The following is a 12261-nucleotide window of genomic DNA, read 5'->3' on the forward strand; positions in this document are numbered from 1 at the left end:
GAACAGCTGTGGGGGCAGAAAAGGCAAATGGACCTAGTCATTGAAGACGCTGATGATAATGTAGACTTCAACGTTACAGGTAATTTCATCTGTACGATCCTTTAGGTTTTATCGCACTATACGTGCGCGTTCGTGAGACACATTGCGTAGGAAATAAAGAAGTCCCACAATGGTTTCTTGCAAGCAGTACTTCTGTCATAGCTGTGATAAATAAGAGAATGTGACAGCTACTGATACACTATAGTGTATTAACTTCCCTCTTTTAAAGCATTTCTAAAATTAAAAAATTAACACAGCAAGTACATGCTACGTAATTGTAATGTGTGTTGTTTCAAACTATTTTTAAGTGGTCAATTCATGATAACGTAACAGCAAGGGAAACAAAACGAAAGTTAAACATCAAAAGTAATTGTTTATTACTGGAATATTTAATTTAGAGGTGATATTTGTTATTACGTTCTTACACTTCAAGGGTTTATCTAGAATTTAATATAGTCCCGTGAGAGAAAAATTACAACCTCACTTTCTTGCTTCCAATAGATGTCTAGATGGTATTAGTCCTATAAATCACTTTTTACCGCAACTACTCCAGGGGGTCATTAATATGTAGCTGAAAAGTGAACAAAGAGCTTCCCAGTGTTTTTCGCGAGAGTGTTTGCTGAAAAAACAATTTGATAAACGAGGATTTGATAGTTCCCAGAGTGGCTCTCGCTTTTTCGGCAGATAATTACTTCTTGTGGTCCTCAAACTTCATCGAAACTTTACGAGGAGGATGAAATTAATCTGCTGTCTCTTGCTATGACATTACTTGTGACATGCTGGTAACGCATAGTTCGATGACTGTAGATGACTTGACAACACTTGTCTTGTTGCACTTAACTATTTACTATCCGAGGCACGGGCATGGCTGAATAGTAATTTGCGGCCACTTGTATCTTCTTTGATTTGACAGACGTGTTTCAATAAGTGCAACACTCTGTATCTTTGGAGAAGCTACAGGATTATGGACTTAGGGGATAAGATCACCAATGGTTCTGTTCTTGTCTAATAACGTCTCATTTCATAGTTTCTCATCCCACTTAATATCTACCATTATGCTCTAGCGCTATATTTAGAATTATCTGTTTCGTCTATTTCCTAACTCCCATTACCCACACCTAACTCACAAACATGTCCAAATGTGTTTGTGTAATTTTAGTAATAAATTCCTGGTATTCATACGAATAATAGTTATCATTACTACTATTTTGTTGAGGAATGTTACATTCACCTACGTCCACTTTTCTCTGACTTTTCGCTTTTACTGACATTCTAGGTAGAAGGACTTATTTACCTTTTCAGTGTAGCTTCACATTATTTAACACTTTATAAGCAGTTTTTCTCATGTTTACTATATTTTATAGTTAGTTTGTGGTTAGTTTGCCCGAAAGAAAATTCTGTATAAATTGTCCGCTATTTCCAAGCAAATGTTTTTCAAGTAAGAGCTCATACCCGACAGTGTAGCTTAATTTTCGGATGTTCCGTTTAATCACTGACAATGAGTTATCTAGCCCTCTCACAGTTTCGACAATATGCTGGAGGACAAATTGAAGGAACTGTCTTCTTCGCTCGTAGAGAGTAATGGTAGATCAAGAGTGGCTCATGATAACCCCAAGCCGCGAGAACCCGTAACGCGTTATTAACCTTTGTCGGTAATTAGAAAACCACTTTGTGAACACACTTTTATTCTGGTCATCAGTCTTTTGATTGCTTTGAAGCAGCCCGCCACTAGTTCCTCTCCCGTGCCACTCTCGTCATCTGAGAGTGTCAGTGGCACCTTCTGTACCACTTGCACCTAACGTATTGAGTTATTTGTTGGATATATTCCAATATCTGTTAGGCTCTACATTTTCACCCTCTACAGTTCCCTCAAGTACCGTGGAAGTTATTTTTTGATGTCTCCATAACCTATCGTCCTGTCCCATCTTCTTGTCAGTTTTTCCCACATGTGCCCCCCCCCCTCTCCGATTTTACCAAGATCCTATTCTTTTCTTAACTTCTATTTAATTTTCAATCTCCCTCTATAGCACCAAAACACAATCGCTTGGATTCTCTTTTTCTCCGGTACATACAGAAACCTTTTGTATCTAGCATCGATTGCTATTTACTTTGCTAATACCTAACTCCATGAACACTAAAAAGGTAAATAGTTAAATCATCGTTAAATTAACTTCATTAATTATAATTATAATGCCCAAGGAACATGAAACACATTCGCAGTTTAAGGGAATGACGGCAATGAAAATTTATTCTGGACATTTCAACTAAAATGTCCTCCCCTGTACGGGAACTGCTTAATGTGTGTACGAGTACAGGCTGTGACACAGGAACGACGACGTATGGAAGTTTGGCCATGAGTCGTGCATGGATAGCCAAAGATGTTAAGGGACCCGCCAGCGTAAAACGGGTCGTCTGTGTTCGAGTTCCGGTCCGGCACAAATTTTCACTGTCGTTGTTCGTATTCACAACTGCGAATACATTACATGTACTTCATGACAGTTCCTTTGGACATACGTGTACGTCCGAAGGTACAATGCAGTATTCCTCTTAACAACACAGGCATTACAATATCGTACAAGAGCGACTGTTTGTTAAAATTGACATTAAAATAATTCAGACAGTAATGGATATGTATTTGGTAAATGTTTTAAATTAACTCACCATCTTCTGACCAGTTCAGTTTAAAAATATTAGGATAATGGATAAGCACGATGAGGGCGCATCGTTGGCAGTATAGACGAAATAACAACTTTTAGTACGAATCAATCATATGGCAGACGAAATATTTATGACGGCTCAGTATCAGGACTATAGACTGTGTAATCTCCTCCCTCCCTGCCTAAGTTGCACTTTCAGCGCGGGTTTTTGTTGGGCTTACATAAAAAATTTTCATTCATATAGGACCACATTGCCATTTTACGTTATATTCTATTTAATAAAAAAGAAATTTATGTAACAGAAACTTGTCACGCAATACAAAGAAATCTCGATTTGTACTTTTTTAAAGGTAAGTTTTAACTACATCATCTTCTTCAATCATAGGTCAACATCGAATGTCATTGTGATTCAGAAATCGACAAAAGCTGCACCATATCATTTACTCAGGTACCAGACGTGTGTTACGACAGATTCCCATGATAAGCCGGAAAAACAATAAAATGCAGCCTCGTACAGTTTATGGTATTCAAAGGGCACTGCGTACATTTCGGATTCTCACAGCTGGCTAAAAATATGCTGACGACGACAGCGTATGAATAAACTGCTTGCTGTTGCTGTAAGACGCTAAATTACACAGTTCACGTTGGTCGTATTATTTCTACAGAATTTCCAAATCTAGATCATACAACGTAATGTACATACTATCAGATGCAAAATGTTTCATTGCTTTTGGCCGCTAAAAATGAGCATTTATAAACATCTAACTTTTCGTGAAAGTTTTCACTAGTTCCGAATCGCAAGGACCCTCCTAAAATTTATATAAATTGTGTAAGGCCAGATACACGAAACATTCACAGCTAGATTGCTGACTACATATTCTGCGTCTCCCGTTAGTTATATTAGATCTTCCGTATCTAAACAAGATTCTTGATCCCTTAGGTGCCACAATTGCTCCTCTAGAGTCTGATACTCACAGAAACAACTCATAACGATCTAATTTTTCCTTCTTATCATGTTTGTAATTTCCTCCCTCCTACTGCGTTAGTTATGTAATTTATTTCTCTATACAACTTTTTAATTATGAGTTTGCGAAAGAGTATTTATGTCCACTCACCCCTTGAGGTTAAAGAAATAAATAAGTAATCAAATAGTATTAAGAGGATAAGAACAGAGTGGTTGGATTGACACACCGGAAGAGCCATGAAGGTTGGAGTGTACTGCCCAAGATGATGTACTTTGTTTGGGATTCAAACATAATCAAAAGACTTAAACGAACTACATACATGCTCTTACACCCTCACATTTAGTGTCATAACATCATATGTATCTTCATCGTCGCATGTAAGTCGAATATGTGTACCAGAGTTCTTAAACCATGTGCGTCTAAATGTTGTGTTTTCAAAACGGTTGTAGTATGTCCTTTTTAATGTGCTGTACAAAATCAAGAATCACATAAAGTGTATGTAACAAAATAATACGACATTAATTTATCCGCGAGAGTAAAACGTCAGAATCTACGCAGAGTCCAACTATTTTATGAAGCGCCAGTATCTCAGTGACTAGTGGGATCCGGTATGAGAGAAAAGTATTGGAAATACCCACTATCTGAAGATGATACTGCTGTGGTTTGAAAGCTGCAATAAATGGGAGACTAAAAATGCATTAAAAAGGATTATATAGTGAATGGTCGCTGCGTCAGTAAGAAAAGTATCTGGTATTTTAACCACAGACGCGAAATCAACTCTCATCGTGAATAATATATTTACAGAGTTTCTGATTCTTTAAAAATTACTGGGTCAGTGACTTGAAATTCAAACAGCAATAGGTATCCTCGCTCATACGAGTAGAAATAATAGAGAGCGAAACTATAGTTTTGTAAAAAGCATGTGACTACACAAGAGTTCGCAGCATAATTTAGTACGTCAAGATCACCTAATTATCACAAATATTCAGCGTACTCGTTTCAGCGCAATATTCACATCTTCAGAGATGAAAATTAATCCATAAACAGTTTCATCTTGATGTGTTTAACTAGAGTCTATATATCACGATAAAACTGTTTGTCCATTAATTATCATATCTGAAGCTGGCAATATTGTGCTGAAATTAGTAATGTGAAGATCTGTAGTAATTAAGTGATATTTACGTAATAAACTATTTTATGAAAACTGCAGTTCTCCTTCTTCTTCATCTTCCTTGTGCCTTCCTGTTGGAACGGGGTACGCTTTTTGGTCAACGCGTACTATTTCTTACGAGAAGGTATTCTGTCGTCTCATCTTAAGTGCACAACTGGTAACGCTCTTGTCTTTGTGCTGCCTTTGCGCACGGATTTATGAAGACAGAAATAATTTCAAAACGCGTCATGTGTACTTTGTTATAAACAAATTAATTCTTCAAGCGCTGTATGACATTTTACAAGACCTAGCCAACTTAACTACAATTCCACTAACATTTGCTAGGAATGTCGTTAGGCTCGTACGTGACTTTATATCACACCTTTATTACTGTTTTTTAAGGTCCAATGTTTCATGTGAATTTATGTTCTTCCATCTCAGATCTGCCGCCGCAATTTAGGTCTTCCACGCTCTCTCTGTCCTTCGATAATGGGATGATCGGCTGAGCTAATGATTGAGCTGATTGGTACCTGTATGATGCTTCCATACCATCGGAATCATTGTTCTTGTATCTACTCATTGACTGTGTTCAGCTAGTTGTCAGACCACTGTATTATTTGTATGGCAGAGCAAAGAGATGTCTAATGATCTTCTCAGTATTTGCATTTCCATGACATGTAAAGAGGGCTCATGTCCATTATAATTATCCGGGCTGTTATGCCGTGGTCGGTTGATGAATTCTGTGTCAATCCCCAACGTTTCGTCTCCGACTGCGGGAGACATCATCAAGGGGGTCTGTAGCTCGATGGAAGGTCTAACACACCCACTGGCTCGCTACTGACTGCCGCTAAATCCCGAGTCCGCGCGCTCCAGCGCCGCGGCGTGACGTCACGTGTTTTGAAAACGTCAGTGCAATTGGCCGTTGTCCGTTGCCGTCGATCGCCGTTGCCATCACCCAGTAGTGGACGGGTGGTACACATCTTGTTAAACACCGGCATCCATATACCGTTTAATTTCACGCCCTCTTCCTTTCGATTGAAATTATTAGGGTGTTTAGCGATTTCGATTGCCTCTCTGTAGAGCCTTTTGTAATATCCGCTTGTGGCCGCTAGTACTTACGTCTTCTCGAAACGAATATGGTGGTTCTCTGGCTGGAAAGCATGCTCCGCAACAGCTGATCGTTTCGTTTCTCTTCTTCTACAAATGCCCTTGTACTCTTCCAAACATTTAGAAACAGTTCTTTTAGTGGTACCCACATATTACGAAAGGTTCTACAGGGAGGCAATCGAAATCGCTAAACACACTAATAATTTCAATCGAAAGGGGGAGGGCGTGAAATTATATGGATGCCGGCGTTAAAGAAGATGTGTACCACACGTCCACTACTGGGTGATGGCAACGGCAATCGACGGCGACGGACGGCATCCAATTGCACTGACGTTTTCAAAACACGTGACGTCACGCCGCGGCGCGGGAGCGCGCGGACTCGGAATTTAGCGGTAGTCAGTAGCGAGCCAGTGGGTGTGTTGGACCTTCCATCGAGCTACAGACCCCCTTGAGATGTCTCCCGCAGTCGGAGACGAAACGTTGGGGATTGACACAGAATTCATCAACCGACCACGGCATAACAGCCCGGATAATTATAATGGACATGATATTTCCGGCCGTGAAAGTCTACATTTTAGTAACGAGTGCTCAACACTTGTAGGTGAGGGCCAACAATCGGTACCGTATAATGCAGCTGGCCTCACCACTGTGCGGCATATCTTTGATTCGAGGTACAGGGTGTCCCGAAAAGGACTCCCTGATTTCAAAATTAAATATCTCGAAAACAAAGGTCGATAGAGGAATGCAATAAACGGTATGTTTATTGTGAAAGCTGTGAGAAGTTTATACAGCAGTTAGAAATAATAGTTACAAAAGCTGCTAACAGGTGGCGCTGTAATCGCCATACGTAATGCCTATTATAAATCGTGATCCGAAGCCCAGAGCGATCAGTTCCACTATTGAAACGTGAAAGGAGGTCAGCGTACCGAAGGAAGAGATTAAAACCATGTACTCCATTGAACAACGTGTTTTTCTGGTGCAAGAGTACCACAGGTTAGAAGAGAGTCCTACGGCAACAAGGCGAAGTTTTCAAGCACGATTTAATGTTCCAAAAGGACCCGATGCAAAAACCATTCGTACGCTCTTTGCAAAATTTCAACGAACAGGCAGCGTAACTGATGATCTAGTGGGGCATGTTGGCCGCAAGCAAACCGCAGTTACGCCAGAAAATATCGCCACAGTTTCAGGAATTATTCAGCGAAATCCAATGTCATCCGTCCGTAGAATTGCATCTGAGACTGGTTTGAAGCGTTCCAACACGCAGAAAATACTGAGAAAGAGCCTACACATGTTTCCACTCAAAATTCAAACGCACCAGGCCATACCCGTACGAGTTGTGCAACAAAGGGTTGCCTTTGCTAATCAGATGCTCACAATGATTCATAGTGAAGGATTTGATGTTGGCTGCATCTGGTTTACAGATGAAGCACACTGGCGATCAACAGGTATGGGAAGGGGAGGTAGGCAAAGCTTATAGGTGACAGCATAGGTGGGGTTGGTGGGATCACTCATGGGAAAATTCCTGCAGTAGTGGGTGTTAGAGCTGCACCTTTTTTAGATTGAAGTCAGCTGATAGGTATTTCTGCTTAAGGGAATTCTCGCTAACAAGGGAATCACTTTTGACAAAGCTTAGGTATGCGAGTAATGAGGGAATTAGTATATTTCATCAAAATATACAAGGTATTAGAGATAAAGTTAGTGAACTGCTTATGGGTGTTGACTCTGAAATTATTGGTATATCTGAACACTTCTTAAATAAGGAGATAATTCAGAGGCTTCCTTTACCAGGATACAGGTTGGCTGGCAGCTTTTCGAGGAGCTCTTTGCGGTGTGGGGGAGTAGCCATGTATGTGAAAAACGGCATCCCATTTGAGTCAATTGATGTTTCAAAGTACTGCACTGAAAAGGTGTTTGAATGTTGTGCAGGTGTGGTTAAATTTAACGGAGCTAAACTTCTAACTGTTGTTATTTATAGATCCCCAGACTCCGATTTCACAACATTTTTGTTAAAGCTAGAGGTGGTTCTTGGTTCACTTTATAGGAAATACAAAAGGTTAGTTATATGTGGTGACTTCAATATTAATTGTATAAGTGATTGTGCAAGGAAGAGGATGCTGGTAGACCTCTTTAATTCATATAATCTTATGCAAACCGTATTCTTTCCAACGAGAGTGCAAGGGATCAGTAGAACAACCATAGACAACATTTTTGTTCATTCCTCATTACTAGAAGGGCATACTGTTAGCAAAAAGGTGAATGGCCTTTCAGATCATGATGCACAAATTTTAACTTTAAAAGATTTTTGTGCTGCAACACGTGTTAAATATAGTCATCAGCTGTTCAGGAAAGCTGATCCAGTTGCTGTAGAGACCTTTGTAAACCTTATAAAGGAACAAGAGTGTCAAGATGTTTATAGCGCTGATACAGTAGACGATAAATATAATGCTTTTCTCAAGACTTTTTTCATGCTCTTTGAAAGTTGCTTTCCGTTAGTACGTTTAAAACAGGGTACTAGCACAAACAGGCAGCCTGGGTGGCTGACTAGAAGGATAAGAATATCTTGTAGAACAAAGTGGCAAGTATATCAAAACGTTGGAAACTGTCAAAATCTAAATGCAGCAGCCCATTACAAACAGTATTGTAAGGTGCTTAAAAATGTTATTAGGAAGGCAAAAAGTATGTGGTATGCAGATAGAATAGCTAAGTCTCAGGATAAAATTAAAACCATATGGTCAGTCGTAAAGGAAGTTGCTGGTCTGCAGAGACAGGTCGAGGATATAGAATCAGTGCGTAGTGGGAATGTCCGTGTTACTGATAAGTCGCATATATGTACAGTATTTAATAATCACTTTCTGAATATAGCAGGTGAACTAAATAGAAACCTAGTCCCAAGAGGGAATCATATAGCGCTCTTAGAGAAAAGTGTTCCGAGACTGTTACCTGAAATGCTCCTCCATGATACTGACAAGAGGGAGATTGAGTTAATAATTAAATGACTAAAGACCAAGAACTCTCATGGATATGACGGGGAATCTAGCAGAATACTGAAGTATTGTTCTATGTATGTTAGCCCAGTTCTCAGCCATATCTGTAACTTTTTCTTTAGGAGTGGTCGGTTTCCTGACCGATTAAAATACTCGGTAGTGAAGCCACTTTATAAAAATGGAGACATTGATAATGTTGACAATTTTAGACCTATTTCTATGCCATCGGTGTTTGCTAAAGTTATAGAGAAGGTTGTATATACAAGGTTACTGGAGCATTTAAATTCACATAATTTGCTGTCAAATGTTCAGTTTGGTTTTAGAAATGGTTTTACAACTGAAAATGCTATATTCTCTTTTCTCTGTGAGGTTTTGGACGGATTAAATAAAAGGTTGCGAACGCTGAGTGTTTTCTTTGATTTAACGAAGGCTTTTGACTGTGTTGACCACAAAATATTACTGCAGAAGTTGGACCATTATGGAGTAAGGGGAGTAGCTTACAATTGGTTCGCCTCTTACTTTAAGAACAGAAAGCAGAGGGTAATTCTCCGCAATATTGAGAGTGGTAGTGATGTTCAGGTCCAATGGGGCACTGTTAAGTGGAGCGTTCCCCAAGGGTTGGTGCTTCGGCCACTGCTGTTTCTTATTTATATAAATGATATGCTTTCTAGTATTACAGGTGATTCAAAAATATTTCTGTTTGCTGATGACACCAGCTTGATAAGGATCTTGTGTGTAATACTGAAACAGTAACAAATAATGTAGTTCATGAAATAAGTTCGTGGCTTGTGGAAAATAATTTGATGCTAAATCACAGTAAGACTCAGTTTTTACAGTTTATAACTCACAATTCAACAAGAACCGATATTTTGATCAGACAGAATAGGCATATTATAAGCGAGACGGAACAGTTCAAGTTCCTATGCGTTCGGATAGATAGTAAGCTGTTGTGGAAAGCCCATGTCCAGGATCTTGTTCAGAAACTAGATGCTGCTTTATTTACCATTAGAACAGTATCTGAAATAAGTGACACTTCAACACGAAAAGTAGTCTACTTCGCATATTTTCATGCGCTTATGTCGTATGGTATTATTTTTTGGGGTAATTCTTCTGATTCAAAAAGGATATTTTTGGCTCAAAAACGGGCTGTTCGAGCTATATGTGGTGTAAGTTCGAGAACGTCTTGTCGACCCCCATTCAAAAATCTGGGAATTCTGACATTGCCCTCACAGTATACATTTTCTTTCATGTCGTTTGTTGTTAGCAATATTAGCCTATTCCCAAGAGTTAGCAGCTTTCACTCAGTTAATACTAGGCAGAAATCAAATCTGCGTGTAGAATGCACTTCCTTGACGCTTGTGCGGAAAGGAGTGCAGTATTCGGCTGCATCCATTTTCAATAAGCTACCACAAGAACTCAAAAATCTTAGCAGTAGCCCAAACTCTTTTAAGTCTACACTGAAGAGTTTCCTCATGGCTCACTCCTTCTATTCTGCCGAGGAGCTCCTGGAAGAGCTAAAAAATTAAGCAAATTCCAGTGTTACATTGTTGATTTTCTTCATTTAAACGTACGACTTGTCACCTGAATATGTTTTTTTATATTTCATTTTATCTGTTTCTAATATCGTGTTATAATTTCATGTATTGAGTCGTTCCATGACCATGGAGACTTCTCCTAAATTTGGTCCCACGGAACAATAAATAAATAAATAAATAATACACCTGAATGGATACGTGAATAAGCAGAACTGGCGATTCTGGGGTTCCGAAAAGCCATATTGGTGTGAAGCGAAACCCCTGTATTCTCGTAAAGTTACTGTGTGGGCTGCAGTATGCAACAGAGGCATTATTGGTCCTTTTTTCGTTCGAGAAACGGTCACTGGTGCACGTTACGTTGCAATTTTGGAACAATTTGTCGCCACACAGCAACCGTTAGAGGATCGACCAGGTACTGAATGGTTTATGCAAGATGGAGCCCGACCACATCGGACCGAACAAGTGTTTCGCTTTCTTGAGGAATTCTTCGGAAATCGAGTCATTGATTTGGAATATCCGAAATTTACTGGTGCAGGCATGGATTGGCCTCCATATTCGCCGGATCTGATTCCCTGTGACTTCTTTTGTGGGGCACAGTGAAAGACATGGTCTACCCGAAGCATCCCACCACGCTGGACGAGCTTGAATCGGCGATCTCTGTGGCATGTGAATCCATTTCGGTTGAGACACTACGAAATGTGAGGACGAATTTCATTCTTCGTTTGCGCCACCTCTGTAGAGCCAATGGTGAACATTTTGAAAACATTGTGATAAGATTGTTTGCAAAGATTGTTTTCATACGATTATTTCACTTATGTATGCTGATATGAGCTGTACAGCGTACAGCGCCATCTGTTAGCAGCTTTTGTAACTATTATTTCAAACTGCTGTATAAACTTCTTACAGCTTTCACAATAAACATACCGTTTACTGCATTCCTCTAGCGATCTTTGTTTTATCACAAGCAAAACCTGTGACGTCTCGGAATCAGTGAAAATTTCTGCTGTTTTCGATATAAAATTTTAACCATTAATTTCAGTCGATGGCCGCTTACCTTGTACTGGAGCATAGATGTTGAGGTAGAGGCAGTCTTCGCTCTGGTTCTTGAGGTGTGGCAGCAGCCTCTTGAGGTACTCGAGGCGACCCTTGGGCATTCTCTCGAGGGCCGCCGTCTCGTTGCTGATGTCGGGCAGCTTCTGCGGGCAGACGGGGCCCAGCGTGTCGGCGATGCGCACACCTTCCCACGGGGACGGCGTGCGCGTCGGGCTGAAGCGGTTGGAGCGTACGGGCGGCGTCGCGTACGGGATTCCCAGGAACACCTCCACGGGTCGCAGGTGGCGCGCGTGTTCCATGGGCAGCACGAGGCCCTGCAGTTTGCCGTAGCGCGTCTGCACGATGCGCGTCGACATGACGGGCGCCTGGCCCACGCCCAGGACGGGCAGGGGCCCGCCCCCGACACCGACGCCGAGGCCGCCACCCCCGACGACGCCCCCGGGGGCCGGGACGCCCCCGGCAGGGCCCGACAGCTGCCACAGCAGCAGCGCCAGCAGCTGCAACAGGCTCGACCGCGACCCAGCCCGCATCACAGGCGCCGCGCCATACGCCAGCCTGCCCCTGGCTATTAGACCCGCCCGCGGTGCAAATCCCGCAGTTCGCAACCCATTTGACCGTCTCGTGGCAGACACTGGCACAACCGACAACACTTCTCTTCGCGAAGAAAATACGGGGTAGACCCCTTGACTAATTCACGGTACAAGCTACTTTCGACCGAGAACTTAACGCAGTCCACACGTATCCTAACAGGAACACTTAAAGTGGCTATTA

The 12261-nt window shown here is 41.1% G+C and overlaps 1 protein-coding gene across 1 annotated transcript; it reads right to left on the reverse strand.

Annotated features, from left to right (window-relative positions):
* Nucleotides 1–11459: 11459 nt before the first annotated feature.
* Nucleotides 11460–12020, reverse strand: LOC124775221 (neuroligin-2-like). The gene has a single exon (XM_047250060.1). It carries the CDS (start codon nucleotides 12018–12020, stop codon nucleotides 11460–11462), a length of 561 nt encoding a protein of 186 aa, XP_047106016.1.
* Between the last annotated feature and the right edge of the window lie 241 nt (nucleotides 12021–12261).

This window comes from Schistocerca piceifrons, chromosome 2 (assembly GCF_021461385.2).
Source record: "Schistocerca piceifrons isolate TAMUIC-IGC-003096 chromosome 2, iqSchPice1.1, whole genome shotgun sequence".
Taxonomy (NCBI): Eukaryota; Metazoa; Arthropoda; class Insecta; order Orthoptera; family Acrididae; genus Schistocerca; species Schistocerca piceifrons.